General features: G+C 39.9%; 1 protein-coding gene across 1 annotated transcript; it reads right to left on the bottom strand.

Moving 5' to 3' along the window:
• Positions 1–4,730: 4,730 nt before the first annotated feature.
• LOC126927649 (uncharacterized) lies at positions 4,731–18,606 on the bottom strand. Its single transcript, XM_050743688.1, has 6 exons — positions 18,383–18,606; positions 12,441–12,548; positions 12,174–12,253; positions 12,002–12,119; positions 11,815–11,914; positions 4,731–4,778 (listed from the first exon to the last, which is right to left on the bottom strand). The coding sequence occupies exons 1-5, from the start codon at positions 18,396–18,398 to the stop codon at positions 11,862–11,864; spliced, it is 375 nt and encodes a 124-aa protein (XP_050599645.1). The 5' UTR covers positions 18,399–18,606; the 3' UTR covers positions 4,731–4,778; positions 11,815–11,861.
• Positions 18,607–22,255: the final 3,649 nt, after the last annotated feature.

Below are 22,255 nucleotides of genomic sequence, written 5' to 3'. Positions count from 1 at the left end.
TTATAACGTATAACGTTATATGGCATCACAATATGACGTATAACGCTATATACTATTACGCTATAAGGTATAACGATATATTGCATCACTATATGACGTATAACGTTACATTGCACCACTTTAGGACGTATAGCGTTATATACTATTACGCTATAAGGTATAACGATATATTGCATCACTATATGACGTATAACGTTATATTGCATCACTATATGACGTATAATGATATATACTAATATGTTATAACGTATAACGTTATATGGCATCACTATATTACGTATAACGTTATATTGCATCACTATATGACGTATAACGTTATATACTATTACGTTATAACGTATAACGTTATATGGCATCACAATATGACGTATAACGCTATATACTATTACGCTATAAGGTATAACGATATATTGCATCACTATATGACGTATAACGTTATAATGCATCACTATATGCCGCATAACGTTATATTGCATCACTATATGATGTATAACGTTATATACTATTACGTTATAACGTATAACGTTATATGGCATCACTATAGGACGTATAACGTTATATTGCATCACTATATGCCGTATAACGTTATATTTCTTGTCTATATGACGTATAATGTTATATTCTAAAATGTTATAACGCAGAACGTTATATCGCATCACTATAGGACGTATAACGTTATATTGCATCACTATATGACGTATAATATTATATACTATTACGTTATAACGTATAACGTTATATGGCATCACTATAGGACGTATAACGTTATATTGCATCACTATATGACGTATAACGTTATATACTATTACGTTATAACGTATAACGTTATATGGCATCACTATAGGGCGTATAACGTTATATTGCATCACTATATGCCGTATAACGTTATATTTCTTGTCTATATGAGGTATAATGTTATATACTAAAATGTTATAACGCAGAACGTTATATCGCATCACTCTAGGACGTATAACGTTATATTGCATCACTATTTGACGTATAACGTTATGTGGCATCACTATAGGACGTATAACGTTATATACTATTACGCTATAAGGTATAACGATATATTGCAACACTATATGACGTATAAAGTTATATTGCATCTCTATATGACGTATAATGTTATATACTAAAATGTTATAACACAGAACGTTATATCGCATCACTATAGGACGTATAACGTTATATTGCATCACTATATGACGTATAACGTTATGTGGCATCACTATAGGACGTATAACGTTATATACTATTACGCTATAAGATATAACTACATACTGAATCACTATATGACGTATTACGTTATATACTATTACGCTAAATGGTATAACGATGTACTGCATCACTATGTGATGTATAACGTTATATAGCATCACTATATGACGTATAACTTTATATACTATTACGTTATAACGTATAACGTTATATTGCATCACTGCATGACGTATAATGTTATATACTACTACGTTATGAAGGACTAACGTTACATTGCATCACTATAGGACGTATACCGTTATATTGCATCACTCTATGACGTATAACGTTACATACTATTACGCTATAAGTTATAACGATGTAATGCATCACTATGTGACGTATAACGTTATATAGCATCACAATATTACGTATAACTTTATATACTGTTACGTTATAACTTATAACGTTATATTGCATCACTCTACGACGTATAACGTTATATACTATTACGTTATAACGTATAACGTTATATTGCATCACTATGTGCCGTATAACGTTATATTGCATCACTATATGACGTATAACGTTATATTGCATCACTACATGCCGTATAACGTTATACACTTTTACGGTATAAGTTATAACGATGTACTACATCACTATGTGACGTATAACGTTATATAGCATCACTATATGACGTATAACGTTATATAATATTACGCTATATGGTATAACCATATATTGCATCACTATATGACGTATAACGTTATATTGCATCACTATATGCCGTATAACGTTATATTGCATCACTATGTGACGTATAATGTTATATACTACTACGTTATGAAGGACTAACGTTACATTGCATCACTCTACGACGTATAACGTTATATACTATTACGTTATAACGTATAACGATATATCGCATCACTATAGGACGTATAACGTTATATTGCATCACTATAAGACGTATAACTTTATATAGTATTACGTTATAACGTATAACGTTATATTGCATCACTGCATGACGTATAATGTTATATACTACTACGTCATGAAGGACTAACATTACATTGCATCACTATATGACGTATAACGTTATATTGCATCACCATATGACGTATAAAGATATATAGTAATACGTTATAGCCCATAACGTTATATTGCATCACTATATGACGTATAACGTTATATACTATTACGTTATAATGTAAAACGTTATATTGCATTACTATAAGACGTATAACGCTGTATACTATTACGTTATAACGTAAAACGATATATCGAATTACTATAGGACATATAACGTTATATACTATTACGTTATAACGCATAAAGTTATATTGCATCACTATGTGACGTATAACGATATATGCCATTACGCCACAACGTATAACGTTATACTGCATCACTATATAACGTTATACGTTATATACTATTACGCTATAAGTTATAACGATGTACTGTATCACTATGTGACGTATAACGTTATATAGCATCACTATATGACGTATAACGGTATACACTATTACGCTATAAGGTATAACGATATATTGCATCACTATGTGACGTATAACGATATATGCTATTACGCCACAACGTATAACGTTATACTGCACCACTATATAACGTATAACGATATATTGCATCACTATGTGACGTATAACGATATATGATATTACGCCGCAACGTATAACGTTATACTGCATTACTATATAACGTATAACGTTATATACTATAACGCTATAAGTTATAACGATGTAGTGCATCACTATGTGACGTATAACGTTATATAGCATTACTATATGACGTATAACTTTATATACTATTACGTTATAACGTATAACGTTATATTGCATCACTATATGACGTATTGTCACGTCCCGCGTTCCGCACGTGACGCCACGAACCAATAACTTATGAATAATTAAACACGACCAATAATAATAAATTAACTAATAAACAAACAATCAAAATAAAAAGAATTATACGACAGACAATCAAAATGAAATAAATGAGTCAATAAGAAGAAACACTACAGCCAATCAGCAATGACATATAAAATACAAATAAAATGAAATAATTAAATGAACCAATAAATAAAACAAGCCGCGATTCAAATGTATGAGATTTCTCTGCGAAAACACATGTATATACACACACGTGTATGCATATCTGTGTGTGTGACCTACTTCGTGAATCTGAATAATTGGTAATCTAATAAAATAAATAAAAGAAATAAAATATACTACACTACATCAGCATTCTAATAACAGTGAAAATTGTATACAAGATTACTCTGCGACACACACATATATAGATATACACATGCGTACGCGTATCTTTGGGAAAAATTCATAATATATATATATATATGTATGTATACGTTATTAAACCATTAAAACGCAAAGAAATAAATATATAGATTTACATTTCTACGAACCTGGAGAGTTGTATACGGGATCCACATTATGGAATATTCAACCAATTAACGATCTGAGAAACAATGAGAATAACAATACACGCACATATACATATGCATATATATATTTTACATAATGGAAAATTACATTGTGAAATGTATATATATATATATATATATATATATATATATATATACACATATTATTGTATCGAACAACTACTCATCTAATATACAAAACCACCTTGTAAAAATTACATTACTGAACATTCAACTAAACCAACTGAAGATTTAGTATAACAATATATAATAATATAATAATATATATATATATACATAGATATGTGAAATAGCGTTGTATATAACCGGAAACAATACAAATGTCACACGACTTCTTCAACAACTTCGACTCTTCGTTCCTGCCGACAACACCTCACACGATGACTGCGTCTTCTAGGGCCACTTACGGATTCTTTCTTCTTCTTGCACTGAAATATAATATGCAGTGAATAAAACACGAAAGAAGCAGGATGAACTAAATAAAAGAAATCATAACAAGATACACACCGAGACAGTCCGCATGGGAACCTCTGACAAAGATACCTCCGTATCTATCATTAAACGCATAAAAATCAAGATGCACAAACCTCATTTGGAAGTCGACACCACTCACAGCGTGCCAATGCAAGGGAGGAAAACGAATGAAATTGTATTTCGTGAAGACGTTTCACCACTTTCCATTGATCAGAAACTGGAGTTACATAACTAATAACCTAATAACAAGAAAGTAATATAAAATATACACTATTTAATATATAGCAAATATGGACATATAAATCTACAAGGAGCAAAATATATCTCATATTGTTAAATAAAACCAAATTGTCAAAAGATCATCAGGACACGACGCCAACGAAGGTGCCACTGTGCCTATTTGGATGGAAAACCACCACTTCAGCATCATCCCTCGCACATGTTCGCACACGCGCGTCGATCACTTCATCTCGTACCATTCACATGTCTTCTTCCTCTTGCGCTAAAACAAATTCACAAGTTTAAGGAAACAAGCAACATGCGAAACGAGACAGAATACTAAAAACACACTCACACAGTTCGCACAGGCGCGGACGCTTTTGTGTCCATGACTCAACATAACCTGTAATCATCAAACTCCACGTTCTCTCATGGAAACTCTAAAAACCTGCAGCATTGCGATTCCCACCGGAACGAACTGTCACGTGACTGTCATCCCATTGGGGATGTCATTATAAAAAGCGTAGCGACTCAATTCAAATCGGAGTAATCGTTACCAGTTAGAATAAAAGGGAGTAATCGTTACCAGTTAGAATAAAAGGGAGTAATCGTTACCAGTTAGAATAAAAGGGAGTAATCGTTACCAGTTAAAATAAAGGGGAGTAATCGTTACCAGTTAGAATAAAAGGGAGTAATCGTTACCAGTTGAATAAAAGAGTAAGAGAGTAATTGTTAGCGGTTCGGGAGAATTTAGCGAAAAATAAAGAAGAGTCAGATTAATTGTTAGCGTTAGCGTTAGCGATTAATTGTTAGTGGTTCAGTTAGAACAATCAGAGTAATTGTGAAAAGAGAGTAACTGCCATTAGTTGGATCAGTTAGAATATAGTCAGAGAAATTGTTACCGTTCGGGAGAATTTAACGAAATTAAAGAAGAGTAATTCAGTTAGAATAAAGAAATAGGATAGAGCAATTGTGATTAGTTGGTTCAGGAGAATTTAGCGAAAATAAGGAGTGTAATTGTTAGTCATTCAATTGAATTTGAGTGAGTCTGGTATCAGTTCGTTCAGTTGATTTAATTAGAATTTAAGTTAGGATTAGAGAATAATTGTTCGTTCCAGTTCGAGTTTAAGAATTACGAGATATAAATGTTATTAGTCAGTTCGAATTATAAAATAATTGTTATTAGTCAGTTAGAATTGAAACAATAGTTGGCTCAAGTTTTTGTGTTAGAATTTCGAATTGTTAAACACGTCCGGACACACTGTTGTTTACACTGTTCAAATTAAATAAAGATTAAAACGGAAAATTATAGAAGTGTCGATCTTTGTAAAACCGGAATCACCCCAGCGGCCTGCCCGTTCATCAGCGGTGGCCAACGTCAGGTGAGTCAACTTTAATTATTATTAATAATTAATAATTAAAATAATAAATAATATCAATGATTAGTATAATTCGTCATTAATTCCGCCTGTAATAATTATTTATAATATAATTGTTTATTCCAAACAATCCTCTCCCGTGCTAGTATTCCTGAGCATAGCAGGTTAGCCGAAACGTGGAGATTGTTGACCAGTGGCCTAAACTCCGATCAACGCTACATAATCTAACAAGAAATACCTAATTGAAACAGTCCTTAGACTGTTTCTGGTGGCAGCGACTACTACATTGTTTAAAATTTCAAAATTTGCGAAACGTAACAATATATATATATATAGATAAAAATCTTGGTGGCAGCGGTGGGATACGCTCCACGGAGGATTACAGTTGGTATAAACAATAATATACGCTCATAGGTTTAAAGTTTTTCAGTTTATTAACTGAAAGATACACATAAACATATACAAAAAGGAAGAAAAAAAACATGGCGGTCGCACGAGACTCACTAAACGAGGACACGATTACGTTGTTGTCGGAAAAATTGAAAGCGTGGGACGAGAATTTTCGCGTACTAACCGACATTAATGCAAGTCTAAGCAGAGTGGAAGAAGACCTGCGTGCAAGTAGGGAATCGAGAGATACCGAAATTCCCACATCGACGCCGTTAATTCCGCGAGGAATAAGACCCATTAATGATAATTTTCAACCAATTAAACTAAAAGACGCGATCGAGTCAGTGCCAGTGTTCGACGGCCATCGACCACCGGTATTTCAATTTTTAAGGGCATGCGAACGAGCTCGAAGTATGGTGCCAAGAAGTCAAGAACCTTACCTAGTAAAATTATTGATGAACAAACTACGCGGACACGCGTTTCTCGCCGTAGAGGACGGTGCAGTATTAACCCTGAACGATTTCGGAAATAGGTTAAAAAATATGTTCGGTCCGGGGAAAACAATTAACGAATATAGAGGTGAACTAGCGACCGTGTTTCAACGACCGGGAGAAGAGATCTTAGATTACATAGATCGCGTCAAAAATCTCAGGCTAGCAATAATGGACGAGGAAAGATGCGGATTTGATACCGTGTCCGCGGATGTCCAAGGCACTATAGATTGGGACACGGCAGAAGCCTTCGTTAAAGGACTCCCAAACGAGGTATTTATGCGTGTAAAATTAGCCGGATATCAATCCCTAGACGACGCGTTTTGCCAAGCCGTGAGAGCTACGAGAGAATTGAAACAAATAAATAACAGATCGCGATGTCAACGACTAGGGAACCCAAACAATCATAACTGGAACGCCTCTCGCCCTAACAACGACAACAACAATCGCGATATCAACGGAAATAACCGCCAGGATCGAAGATTCGTGCCGCCGGCGCAAAATCGTCCGAACGTCCCTAGACAAAATTTTATAATGTGTAACTACTGTAAGAAGCCTGGGCATCTAGTAAGAGACTGCTACAAATTCAAAGCAAGGGTGGACGCTGGAATAATTGTGGCTTACGCGTCAGGGCAGTCGGGAAACGAGACGAATCCTTCGAGGGGAGGGAGCGAACCTCGAAGGAGCAACGCCATAAATCGCTCAAGAGAACAAGCTACGACGAGAAGACCGGATCTCACGGTAGTCAACCGAACGCGACAAACGACTCCCGTAAAACCGACGGACATTCCGGTAAAACCATCATCCAGTCGTGCTCAAGAACAGTTAAGAAATCTGGAGAACCAACGATCAACGAAGAAAGAGGGTTACAAGAAAGCAAACAAGTATCACCGGGTGTTGGACTCAGATTCGGACGTCGACCTTTCCGGATGGTTTCAATAAAAATAAAAGAAACCTCAAATATTCCTACCGCGAGAATAGTCTCCCCGGATTTGAAAACGAAGGCGAATCTACTGCTAGACTCCGGATCAGAAATTAACATTATCAAAAAACCTGCCTTACCCGAGTCAGCCATCATCAACGAGCAAGAGATAATTGAAGTTCGAGGAATTACGGCAACGAGCCTGGTCACCCTAGGGCAGACAATAATACAGGTTGCGGGCCACCCCGTTACTTTCCATGTAGTTGATGATTCCCTGCTGATCAATCAAGACGGAATCTTAGGTTCCGAATTTTTTGCAAAATACAGAGCCCGTTTGGATTACGGGCAAAAACATATCAAATGGGGGGATATCTACATCCCGTTTGATACAAAAGAAAAGATAATTGTGCCGAAACGAAGTTCGGTACCCTGTACCATAAATATCGCAAATCCGGAGGAAAATGAGGGATTCATCCCCAAAATCGAACCGATTAAGGGAGTCTATTTCGGAAATGCGGTCGTGAAAAACCATAAGGGACGTGGTTATTTAAGAATAATTAATACCACCTCGAGGGATTACGAATTTACCGTACCCACAATAGTAATAAAAAAATTTGCAACTCCTACTCCGCCCTCTGATACTACGTGCAACGCCGTTTCAGCATCTGAGGGAAATAGGTTCGACAAAATAATGGAATTATTGCGACTAGAGCATTTAAATGAAGAAGAAAAGAGGAACGTCGAAGCGCTAATACGGAAGAATCAAGATAGATTTCATCTCCCAGGGGAGACACTAGAAGGAACAGACGTTTTACAACACGAAATTGCTACCACAGATGAGATACCGATCAATGTTAAACAATACCGGTATCCTCCCGTACATCGGGAAGAAATAAACCGCCAGATTCAAGAACTACTAGAAACGGACGTTGTGGAATCATCGACATCTCCGTATAACTCCCCATTATGGATCGTGCCGAAGAAACCGGACTCTCAAGGTAATAAACGATGGAGAATGGTTATTGATTACAGGAAATTAAATGACAAAACAATAGGCGATGCCTATCCACTACCCAATATCACTGAAATATTGGACCAATTGGGAAGTGCGAAATACTTTTCCACGTTCGATCTAGCATCTGGGTTCCACCAAATCCGTATGTCATCGAAAGATGCCCACAAAACTGCATTCTCGACGCCATATGGTCATTTTCAGTTCAAACGAATGCCTTTCGGACTGAAAAATGCACCAGCAACGTTCCAGCGGTTGATGAATTCGATACTGTCAGGGTTGCAAGAAATAGAGCTGTTCGTTTATCTGGATGATATAGTAATTTATTCCACATCCATTCACGAACATGAGATTAAATTTAATCGACTTATGGACAGATTACGGAGAGCTAAATTGCAACTGCAACCGGACAAGTGCGAATTCTTACTTCACGAAGTAAAATATTTGGGGCATGTAATCAGTGAGAATGGAGTTAAACCTGATCCAAAGAAAATCGAGGCAGTTTCAAATTTTCCACGGCCAAGGAAATCAAAAAATGTTAAACAATTTTTGGGATTAGCTGGATATTACCGAAGGTTCATACCCAATTTCTCCAAGGTTGCGAAACCATTGACGCAATTACTAAAAAAGGACGTTGCGTTCAAGTGGACGGAAAACCAAGAAGATGCATTCAACACCTTGAAAACAGCCCTTATAACAGAACCCATTTTGCAGTATCCGGACTTGTCTCAACCATTCAATCTCACGACAGACGCATCTGGATATGCCGTGGGCGGCGTACTAAGCCAAGGACCTATCGGAAAAGACCTACCGATCGCATACACCTCAAGATTATTGAACCCCGCCGAACAAAATTATTCCACGATAGAAAAGGAATGCCTAGCGATCGTTTACAGCGCAATGCACTTCCGACCGTATTTGTACAGGAGAAAATTCACCATTATAACCGATCATAAACCTCTGGTGTGGATGCATTCTATCAAAGATCCTACTTCAAGAATTTGGAAGTGGAAACTAAAATTGGCGGATTTCGAATTCGACATTATACACAAAGAAGGTAAGGCAAACGCGAATGCAGACGCCTTATCTAGAAACCCCCCTGAGGTTTGTTTGCCAATCAGGAAAAGAGAGGAAGATTCACCGAGTCGATATCCCGCACCCAAGGGATTTGAACTAGACACACTAACCGAAGACTCCCCCATATTTGAAGTTAAACCACGCCAACTATCGCAACACAATAGACCAGGAAAACAAGAAAAAATTTCCATTCGAAAACACGTCACCATAGAAGAAACACCCACAAAACATTTTGACCACGCATTAGCCGAAATCGACGTAAACACAGACGAGGAAACAATCACTCAAGAGATAACCGACATCGATAAAACGAATGAAGAAGAACCCCCTATAACAATTTCCGAACCAATTCAGCAACAAGGAAAGGACGCAATGCCTGCGGTACTTTCAGAGCTAAGAATCTTGGAAACGCGAGACTCGATTACGAGAGTAAACGATCATAGAATAATATTCGTCGTTATACATGGCACTCCGATAGATAAAGGGGCCTTAGAAATGAAGGAAGCAGGAAAACTGCCGTATTATAGAGATTTAATGTTGGGAAGAGTAATATTGAATCAAGATTCCGGAAAATACATCGTGTCCCTACCCGTAAAGGAAGATCGAAACTCTCCAATAACGCCAGAAAATATATTGAACTCATTGAAATCTTTACTGAATGTGGTAAAAGAAAACCAATTAACGTCCTTTAGCATCAGCAAAACAAACCTGGAAGAAATACCTTGGCGATATACAATCAGGAAACTGAAAGAAGTATTCATGGGAGAAACCATAGCTATTACCATCTGTACCGGGGAAATAATTATCCCACCGGTGGAAGCGCGAAGCAACATAATACGAGAAAAGCACGAATCACCTGTAGCAGGACATAAGGGAGTAACAAAAACTTACCAAAGAGTACGACAATACTACTATTGGAAAACCATGAAGAAAGAAATCCAGGAATACGTGAGAACATGCAAAGAATGCCAATTGAAAAAGTTAACCAGAATAAAAACAAGGCAACCCATGGTGCTCACAGACACACCAGGTAAAGCGTTCGATAAAATTAGTATGGATATCATCGGTCCATTACCACAGACACAAAAGGGAAATAAATACATATTAACTATCCAAGACTTACTGACAAAATATTCAATCGGGATCCCGATGGCAGGAATCTCTTCGGCCGAGATAGCTGACGTTTTCGTAAAACAATTCATTTGCCGATTCGGTTCACCGAGGGCTATCCTTACTGATCGGGGAGCAAATTTTACATCCTCGCTGATGAAAAAAGTAGCAAAAAGATTTCGCATAAAAAGGTATACCACGTCAGCATACCATCCACAAAGCAACGGCTCCATCGAAAGATCTCACCACGTATTAACTGAATACCTCAACCTGTACATCGAAAATTCCAGAAACTGGGACGAATGGGTGGAATTAGCCATGTTCTCCTACAATACCTCCGTACACGAAGGAACAAAATTCTCCCCACACGAACTAGTCTTTGGGCACTTAGCCAGAGAACCTACTGGCGAGATGATAACCGAGGAGAATATGGAACCAACATATGCAGAGTATCTCAGAGACCTGTTCGATAAAATCGTCACCGTTCAACAAATGGCAAGAGAAAATCTGATAAAATCCAAATTAAAGTCAAAAGAATACTATGACAGACGAATCAACCCGCAAAATTTCAAAATAGGAGATCTAGTATATCTATTAAAGGAACCCAGAAGAGGAAAATTTTCCGACCAATATTCGGGACCGCATAAAGTGTTGGAAATATTAGAAAACCAAAACGTCATGATTGAAGTGAAAAGGATTCCGCGAACAGTGCACTTAAATAAGTTAAAATTAGCGCATAACCGAAATAAACAATAAACGAAACGTTTTCAGAAGGTAACACAGTACAGTAGTATGTAGTGTAGTGCTGCTCGTCGAATAATGCGGATAATGGAAACCTAAAAAGAAAAGGAAATTACTATGTACTTTCTAAACATTACTCAAATATAAAATGTATTAATTCAATAAAATGATTAAAACGGTGAAAGTGAAAAGTACCTTGTGAACAATTAACTATTGTAAAAGGAAGTGTATATGCAAAGACAGGCCATAAGCCCATATTCGTAAAACATAACGTATGACAGCCATCTGAAACAAATGGAAGAATTAACCTCAATTACCTTAATACAAAATATAATAGTACTAAACGATTATAACAATATCGTGGTTAAACCAAAGTAAGTGCGACACTGCTTGTCGAATAGTGCAGATAGTGGAAACCTAAAAACAAAAGAAAGATTACTATTTGCGTTCTATAAAACGTGTTAATTCAATAACATAATTAAAGGCAGTGAAAGTAAAAAGTACCTAGTCCACAACTAATCATTGTAGAAGGAAGTGTACATGCAGGAATTCCGCAGAGATAAATTATGGATCCACTCCGTAGATCATAGAATACGACTGCCAGCTGAAACGAATGCAAGAACTGGCCTCAATTGCCTTGACATATATGAAAAGAAATAATACTATTAAAACTTACAACAAGATTGCCAATTACGTCGGGTAGGTGTCTTGCGTGAGCGACGTAGCGTGTAGACTTGGAGAATAAAGACGAAGTAACTATGAACAGTAATAATATAGTGTACAAGTTCTAATCTATAATACATGAATTAGTCTCGACTTACATTACACGATTATTATTATACCTCACATATAGAAACAGATTTGTAATGCACAATAGCGGTCGCTCACACAATGCACTACGTGCATATTGAATTAATTAACTAAATGATATGTTTATACTCACAAATATAGGATGAATAAAGGTATCTGTAGTAAGTATTTTGAATATAATGAAAACCGGATGATGCCTTACACACGGTAACGCAGCATCGAAGGAATAGGATTTGAGAAACTACAAACGGTAATAATTCAATAAACAAGTTTTAACCAATAATACATAGATTAGCTCAAAAAATTATACTATACAAATATGAAATAATAATAAATCACTAATAATAAATCACATAATTACTAAGTAACAACAGATTAATAGGGAAGATATAGAAATAGCTAATAAAATAGAAATAGGCTAGAAATTAATCAAGATAGATTAGCCGAGCATTAATAATCAAACATGATTAAAATTAGGAATTATCATATTGTGTTAAGCTATTACAGCATTACTATATTAAATTACGTATAAAGAAATAAGGTTATACTACACAGTGGTGACTGGTGACACTATGCACGCATTAGATTAAACCAATTAAACAAAAGCTAAATAAAAATAAACTACCTTATAATTAAACAGTGAAACGATTCTATTAGTAATTAATATTTTCGACAACGATATAATCCACACGCTATTACATTAAAATAACACACAGTATATATACACATATTACAACAAATACAAAACAATGTTAAATTAAACATACACATTACGACGAACACAAAACTAGACGTTGACACTTCACTAGAACGGAGTTGAAACTAAGTAACAAAACAATTATTACAATATCAAACAAATTTACAAAACACCACACTCTTATTTAAGACGTACACAAACATCCATTTTGGAAATCCGTCGCGAGCGTGAAGCAGTTCTCACGCATGCGCAATGAACTACATGCAATTGTAGCGGCACTCGAGCACGGAACTTTCCAACGGCTTCGCGACACAAAGCGCTATACCTTCAAAGCGTAAGGCCGACGTGCCTAATGTGCCATCGATATCCCTATGGTTCTTCCGCCGAATATTCGGAAGAATGCACGCACGGCAACCGCCGCGGTACATCTAATAAACGCGTGTGTAGTGGGGATATCGAAGGGCAACTAAGAAAAGAATCCGTTTGGTTTCGAACAAAAGATTCATTCTGCCTCCAACCGCGAAGTGCGAAAGGTTCAGCATCATAGTGAAGCAAACACAAGCCGAGATACGCGATTGTAAACTCTCGATGGTTAATCATAAGTGTGAATCGTATAAATTGTTGATCTGTTGATTGTTAATAGAAATAAACTTTTCGTTGAACATCTGAGTATTCCTTCCGCACCTATCACGACACTCCACCTCAAACTGGTGACCCCGACGTGATTTTTTGTGTTAGAGGTGACAGTGATAGACTAGTCGCGGTGTGAACAGTAGTGTCCGCAAATCACACTATGGAAATGGAGAGCAAACCAACTCCAGCCGGTGCTTTGTTTCGCGTGCCACCATTTATGCCTACGAAGGCCGGGCTCTGGTTCTCGATCCTAGAGAGGTATTTCGACGTAACCGGCATCAGCCACGATAAGGAAAAAGCCGTAACCCTCATGGGATTCCTTGACCCAACATACCTCGCCAAGATCGAGGATACCGTGACCCACCTCCCTGATACCAGCCAGTACGATAAATTGAAGAGCGAGCTGATCCGCACCCTGACCGAATCCGACAGCGCCAAAGTCGAAAGGTTAGTCGAACGCGAAGAGATGGGCGACAGAAAGCCCTCACAGTTTTACAACGACCTAAAGAAACTAGCCAGCCCGCTCGCGTCCGACGAGTTCATCCTAAACCTGTGGAGGAACCGCCTCCCAGACCGTATCAGGGAAGTCCTGGCCGCAGTTGATGATACGAGCATAGAAAAGCTGACCAAGACCGCGGATAGAATCGACGAGGCGTACGTTCGCCACGGCCACCGCGCGCATAGGGTGGGCGCAGTCGCCGAGCCACTGGCATCATACGAAGATAAAACCGATGCACTGGCCGCCGCCGTCACCAGCAGGGTGCTAGACGGAATGAAGGCTATGAGAATCGACGGGCATCGTCGACCACGAAGACGCTCGAATTCTCTCACCCGACCCCGCCGCCGTTCGCGTTCGCGAGATAACCCGCGCCAGGACGGAATGTGCTTCTATCATGCGAGGTTTGGCGATCGCGCCAGGAAATGTAACGCCCCTTGTAAGTGGAAGTCGGGAAACGACACCAGCCGTCCGTAAAAGCGGCGAACGACAACGGCTTGGGATCTCGCCGCATCTTTATTTTGGACCAGAGAACGAAGACTTCATTCTTAGTTGACACCGGTGCTGATATCAGCGTTTATCCCCGAAGCAGGCTATCCACGGACGTAAAGAAAACAGCGTATGAACTATTCGCTGCCAATGGGACGCGCATCGCAACGTACGGCACTTTAGCGATGGAGCTAAACCTGTCCCTACGCAGAGCATTCAGATGGAACTTTACGGTAGCCGACGTGCAAACCCCCATCATCGGCATGGACTTCCTAAGCCATTACGGGTTGCTCGTGGACGCGCGAAACAAAAGCCTCACCGACACGGCAACTCGAATGTCATCGAGGGGATACACCGACACGACAGACGAAGTGTCCGTTAAGACCATTATCGGCGAATCACCATACCACCAACTCCTGGCAGAATTCCCGGACCTCACCCGCCCACCGATTTTTGGAAAAGAGAAGACTCGACACGGCGTGGTACACCACATCGAAACCACGCCTGGCCCGCCGGTCTACAACAAACCCCGCCGTCTCGCACCTGATCGACTTAAACAGGTAAAGGAGGAATTCGAGCTCATGATCGAGCAGGGTGTGATGCGACCATCGAAAAGCCCGTGGGCATCACCTCTGCACGTAGTGCCGAAAAAGGACGGAAACCTGCGACCATGCGGCGACTATCGCGCGTTGAACGCTCGCACCGTACCCGACAGGTACTCACCGCCCCATATCGAAGACTTCGCGCATCATCTGTTTGGTAAGCGAATCTTCTCAAAGATCGATCTCGTCCGCGCGTACCATCAAATTCCGATTGCGCCCGAAGACATCGAAAAAACCGCGATAACAACACCTTTCGGACTTTTCGAAGCAACAAACATGATGTTTGGACTTCGGAACGCCGCGCAAACATGTCAGCGATTCGTCGACGAAATCACACGTGGGCTCGATTTCGTCTACGCGTACATCGATGATTTCCTAATAGCATCGGACGACGAAAGTCAACATCGCGAACATTTGAAAATTCTGTTCGACCGCCTTAACAATTATGGCGTCGTGATAAACCCCACGAAATGCGAATTCGGCGTGCACGAAATTACTTTCCTCGGATACTCGGTAAACTCCGACGGAATTAAACCGCCGCCCGAACGCGTCGAAGCGATTATAAAATTGTCGAAACCCGCGAACGCTAAGCAGCTACGTAGGTACCTCGGTATGATAAACTTCTACCGACGTTTCATACCGGGGGCCGCAAAAACACTCAAACCGCTCAATGATTTGTTAAAAGGCGCGAAAAAGGGCAACGCGCCCATAGAGTGGTCGGAACTGGCGGATAACAGCTTTCGCGAATCGCAACGCGCTCTCGCGGATGCCACGATGCTGGCGCATCCGATACCAGGTGCGCCTATCAGCCTCTCGGTAGATGCGTCCGACTACGCCGTGGGAGCGGTATTACAACAACATGCGAATAGCGAATGGCAACCGCTAGGGTTCGCAACGAAATCTCTGACCCCCGCGCAGCAAAAATATAGCGCGTACGATCGCGAACTACTCGCAATATACACCGCAATCAAACACTTCCGACACGCTTTAGAAGGCAGAAATTTCGCAATATATACCGACCACAAACCTCTTACCTACGCGTTCAGACAAAAATTAGAAAAGTGTTCGCCGCGACAATTTCGATACCTCGACTACATCGGTCAATTCAGCACAGATATACGTTACATAAAGGGGCTAGATAATAACGTAGCCGACGCTCTGTCGCGCATCGAAGCAATAGGGAAGGCCGTGGACCATCAAACTCTCGCCGCCGCGCAAGAAAACGACAACGAACTAAGCGATATCGTCAACTCCGGTACAACCGCGTTACGGTTAAAGAAGATACGCTTTCCCGGTTACGACGCAGAAATATACTGCGACGTATCAGCCGACATTGTAAGACCGTACGTACCGAAATCCTTGCGGCGCGACGTATTCAATTCGCTCCACGGACTTTCCCACCCCGGGATTCGTGCCACGCAAAAGTTGGTGACGTCGCGTTTCATTTGGCCGTCCGTAAACAAAGATTGCCGGACTTGGGCACGACAATGTATCCCGTGTCAACGATGCAAAGTCACCAGGCACGTATCCTCACCCGTCGGAACGTTCGAAACAACAGCAGGCCGGTTCGAGCACGTACACATAGACATTATCGCGATGCAATATTCGCAAGGCTACCGATATTGTCTAACGTGCATCGACCGTTTCTCGCGTTGGCCTGAAGCCATCCCCATCGCCGACATGGAAGCGACAACCGTTGCCTCGGCCCTCCTTTCTACATGGATAGCTCGTTTTGGCGTGCCTGCAAAAATAACAACCGACCAAGGACGCCAATTCGAATCAAACTTATTTAACGAACTGTGCCGGTTGCTCGGCATTAAGCATCTACGCACGACAGCCTATCACCCCGCGTCCAATGGGATGGTAGAGCGTTTACATCGGCAATTAAAGGCAGCAATAAAATGTCACAATACGAGCAACTGGGTAGAAATCCTACCAATTGTTTTACTTGGCATAAGAACCGCTATCAAGGAGGACCTGAACGCGACGGCCGCTGAAATGGTTTACGGCACCGGCATACGATTGCCGACAGAATTTTTCGCACCGACAAAGCAACAGCCCAACTCGGAATTCGCGAACCGTTTAAAGGAGCGAATTGAGAAAATCAGGCCTCGTTCGATTACGCGACACGGCGACAAAAAAACCTTCGTGTTCCGCGAGCTCGAAACATCACCATACGTATTCGTACGCCACGACGCGAGCGGTGGCCCGTTACAACCGCCTTACGACGGACCTTACCAGGTTATACAGCGTGGAACAAAGACCTTCACCGTCAAAATAAACAATAAAAACGTAATAGTCTCCATAGATCGTTTGAAACCCGCTTTTATTGTATCCGACGACATTGAACAACAGCAACGAGAAACCAGCGCAGAAACCCTCGTTACGTTTATACCGCGTAAAACCACAACTACGCAGAACACCGAGCAGGCACAACAAAGCGAAGATAACTCAGGAGTTCATCACACCACGCGCGCGGGCAGGAGAGTTCGCTTTCCTGATCGCTTTCAGGCGGGTCTGCGATAAGATAATAGGTCATAACTACCTGCGAGATGTAAGAAAAAAAGATAAACGTTGTCACTGGTAAGGGGGTACTGTAGCGGCACTCGAGCACGGAACTTTCCAACGGCTTCGCGACACAAAGCGCTATACCTTCAAAGCGTAAGGCCGACGTGCCTAATGTGCCATCGATATCCCTATGGTTCTTCCGCCGAATATTCGGAAGAATGCACGCACGGCAACCGCCGCGGTACATCTAATAAACGCGTGTGTAGTGGGGATATCGAAGGGCAACTAAGAAAAGAATCCGTTTGGTTTCGAACAAAAGATTCATTCTGCCTCCAACCGCGAAGTGCGAAAGGTTCAGCATCATAGTGAAGCAAACACAAGCCGAGATACGCGATTGTAAACTCTCGATGGTTAATCATAAGTGTGAATCGTATAAATTGTTGATCTGTTGATTGTTAATAGAAATAAACTTTTCGTTGAACATCTGAGTATTCCTTCCGCACCTATCACGACACTCCACCTCACAATAATTATACACACTAAAATAAATACAGAATAATATTATTCCCACTTCAATTATACGTCAACTGCTAAAATAAAGTCACAAATAATTAACAAATAAATAATAAAACCGCATGAATAAAATTCACCATATACTAGAGACATTCATGAACGGCCATCTTAGATTGTCACGAATAGGGAATAGTCCTTACGCACGCGCAATGAAACACATATACATAAATAATATTAATTTTATTTGAATTACACGTCACCTACTAAAATAAAGTTAAAAATAATTAACAGATAGATAATTAATTCGATATTGGCAAAAGTCACCACATATTAGGGACATCCACCACCAATCAACGCATGTATGTAGCAACTTTAACACCTTACAAATAAATTATATTTCTAATAAAAAAATAATAAAAAGACGGGTACGATAATCTAGACTTAGGCTATCGCGACCCATCCGAAGACCCGCCAACACGTTTTTATGCACACAAATTGAAAGAGCGCGTTGTAGATTGTGTGAAATACAAATAACAAAACTCCAACCCGCGATATTTTGTCTGCAATGCATAAATGTCAATCTTAACACGACACAATAACCCCAAAGAAATCTTTTGATGTAAGGAATTGTAGTTCGCGCTGTTGCCCGTTAGGATGGACCAACAACCAATCGCAACTACATCTGCTACGATCAGTCAAATTTCCTTCGGAAATTTGAACACCAAGGGCGGGGGTGTCACGTCCCGCGTTCCGCACGTGACGCCACGAACCAATAACTTATGAATAATTAAACACGACCAATAATAATAAATTAACTAATAACTAACCAATCAAAATAAAAAGAATTATACGACAGACAATCAAAATGAAATAAATGAATCAATAAGAAGAAACACTACAACCAATCAGCAATGACATATAAAATACAAATAAAATGAAATAATTAAATGAACCAATAAATAAAACAAGCCGCGATTCAAATGTATGAGATTTCTCTGCGAAAACACATGTATATACACACACGTGTATGCATATCTGTGTGTGTGACCTACTTCGTGAATCTGAATAATTGGTAATCTAATAAAATATAAAAGAAATAAAATATACTACACTACATCAGCATTCTAATAAAAGTGAAAATTGTATACAAGATTACTCTGCGACACACACATATATAGATATACACATGCGTACGCGTATCTTTGGGAAAAATTCATAATATATATATATATATATATATATATATATATATATATATATATATATATATATATATATATGTATGTATACGTTATTAAACCATTAAAACGCAAAGAAATAAATATATAGATTTACATTTCTACGAACCTAGAGAATTATATACGAAATCCACATTATGGAATATTCAACCAATTAACGATCCGAGAAACAATGAGAATAACAATACGCGCACATATACATATGCATATATATATTTTACATAATGGAAAATTACATTGTGAAATGTATATATATATATATACACATATTATTATATCGAACAACTACTCATCTAATATACAAAACCACCTTGTAAAAATTACATTACTGAACATTCAACTAAACCAACTGAAGATTTAGTATAATAATATATAATAATATAATAATATATATGTCGGGTCGTCGTTAACATTTGAGTTAGGGTTGAGGGCGTGAAACGAATCCCTATTGGCGCTAGACGTGATCATTATGCAATAGAGGAGATATTTACTAGTGCAAATATGACTATGATGGAATTGGACAAGTAATCGGATAATTAGGTACTCGAGAAGCTAATGACAATGATCCTAGGCTCACTAACGAATCCGCGGTCAAGGGGATGACGGACTCTACTTTTCCTCAGCGTCTAAGTTGTACTCAATGTTAATGCACGAGGCAATCACTACGTATCCGAGAGTTACTTGAATCGTCTTTTAGATCGTACCGGAGAGTGGTTCTCCATCACGGTAACGCTGTCGAGGAAAACTATGATGGGTGTGCCCAAGGGCACGAAATCATCGGATTCGTGGAGAAAAGCCTTCATTCGGAAAGTGAGGGAAATTGGCGTTACTGTTATTTGGTCAATTTCCATGTTGGTGGTTAGGGAAGGGTGCTAGCCGCCCTTAGGAGAAAGTTCGAGAAGAGGAAGCGTCGTTGGTGAGAAAAATAGATTTCTCCTATTTTCTCGTAGCTGGGACGAGGACTGTTTGTCGGTTTGAAGGACTTTAGTTAAACAGACCTTAAGATTTATAGCAGGTCCTCGGGCTAGCTGAACATGTACTGTGGAGACGCGTCGACATCTGGTAATCATCTTACTCAAAGAATAGAGTCTGCGTGTGGCGAGCCACGGGACAGAAATCGTTGAAATGCTTACCGTCGTGCCCCGTCCTAAGTATTTCTTTTAAGGAGAGCTATAGGGTTACTTCATGCCTTTGTTAGACAAAACGTTCATCCCTTGACCGCGACTACGTTCGGCGACTGGTTGTCGCCTCGAGCCCGAGCTCACTATCATAAATCTCAAATAAGTACAGTCGAATCGAATGACAACAGTTTCTTAATTCGGCTATGGTGAAATCTAAATTACAATACTAGGGGTCTTCCCAAAGTTCCGAAGGGAAGGTTCCAGTATTCTTTCATCTCCGACACGGCCATTCTGACTATCACACGTCCTCGTGTGTAACTAAAATATTGAGTTTCCTAACATTAGACTCGATACAATTGACATTATTCACAATTTAACTAGATGTTCGAATAAGGCAAGGGTCCAGTGTAGCAACAAATCCTGTTCGGGGGTTTGGCAGCAAAGAAATAAAAGATAATGAAAATTAGTAGCGTTATAGTTAGTACTCAAGGTGATAGTTGCATTCTGCAGGTTATTAGTCGGATCGTATCGGCATGATGGACCATTTTCGATTTCGCACTCCAAAGGATCTCGGTCTTCTAGATCGTGTGAGCACATAGAGCTTTGTTCCACGGTTTCACCGAGCTTTACCATATTGTTGCCCCGAGATGCATACGAATCACATCGCATGTTCTCACTGAGCCTCATCACACTGTCGCCCCGAGATGCATGCGAGTCACATCGCATGTTCTCACTGAGCCTCATCACACTGTCGCCCCGAGATGCATACGAGTCACATCGCATGTTCTCACTGAGCCTCATCACACTGTCGCCCCGAGATGCATGCGAGTCACATCGCATGTTCTCACTGAGCCTCATCACACTGTCGCCCCGAGATGCATACGAGTCACATCGCATGTTCTCACTGAGCCTCATCACACTGTCGCCCCGAGATGCATACGAGTCACATCGCATGTTCTCACTGAGCCTCATCACACTATTACCACAAAAAGCGTTTGAACTACATCACACGTTCTCTCTGAGCTTCATCACATTATTTCCCCGAAACACGTGCGAACTCGCTCTGCCGGGTGTTACTGGCATAGTGCTACTGATCTTCCGAGGTCGAAGTGCTCATATCGTCATGGTCACTGTTATTGCCTTCACTACAGACATCCAACTCGGCAGGGGTGCAACCATCTGGCATTTTCCTTAACCTGTCGTGACTGTACTTGTACGGTCGCTTACCGTCTAATGTCCTTAAGATATACCTGTCCCCTTCCAAGACTTCTGCTATTACAAATGGACCTCTAAATTTTGGATCTAGTTTGGTTTGATTCCTTTCCTCATTCTTGCGTAATACGAAATCACCGAGATTAAACCTAACCGCTTAAGCTTTAGCTTTGTCAAATCCATCCTCATCATACCTAGCACTAGTTTCCATCCACTTTATTGCCTGTCGTCTTATATTGGAGATATCGATACTTTTGATGTTATCGGGTAACAACAGATCGTGAAGTCTTGCCGTTCTACCTATTAGTAGTTCTAATGAGCTCGAGTTTGTCACGCGGTTGGTGGTGCAATTCAAAGCCAACTGTATTTCCCCAATCGCGTCTTGCCACGGCCGCCCGGTCGTCTCTACTACCGTGAACATATTTTCCAATGTACCCAT

This window comes from Bombus affinis, unplaced genomic scaffold (genome assembly GCF_024516045.1).
Source record: "Bombus affinis isolate iyBomAffi1 unplaced genomic scaffold, iyBomAffi1.2 ctg00000182.1, whole genome shotgun sequence".
Lineage (NCBI taxonomy): Eukaryota > Metazoa > Arthropoda > Insecta > Hymenoptera > Apidae > Bombus > Bombus affinis.
Note: the sequence above shows the minus strand (reverse complement) of the source record. Positions and strands in the feature narration are given on the sequence as shown.

Bases quoted from the DNA above. Each gene is read 5' to 3' on its own strand.
- LOC126927649 (XM_050743688.1), bottom strand. The intron at 12,120-12,173 runs GTAAGTTTTAAT...AATTGAGGCCAG, and splicing joins ACGTAATTGGCAATCTTGTT to TTCTTGCATTCGTTTCAGCT. The intron at 11,915-12,001 runs GTACTTTTTACT...TTTTGTTTTTAG, and splicing joins AATGATTAGTTGTGGACTAG to GTTTCCACTATCTGCACTAT.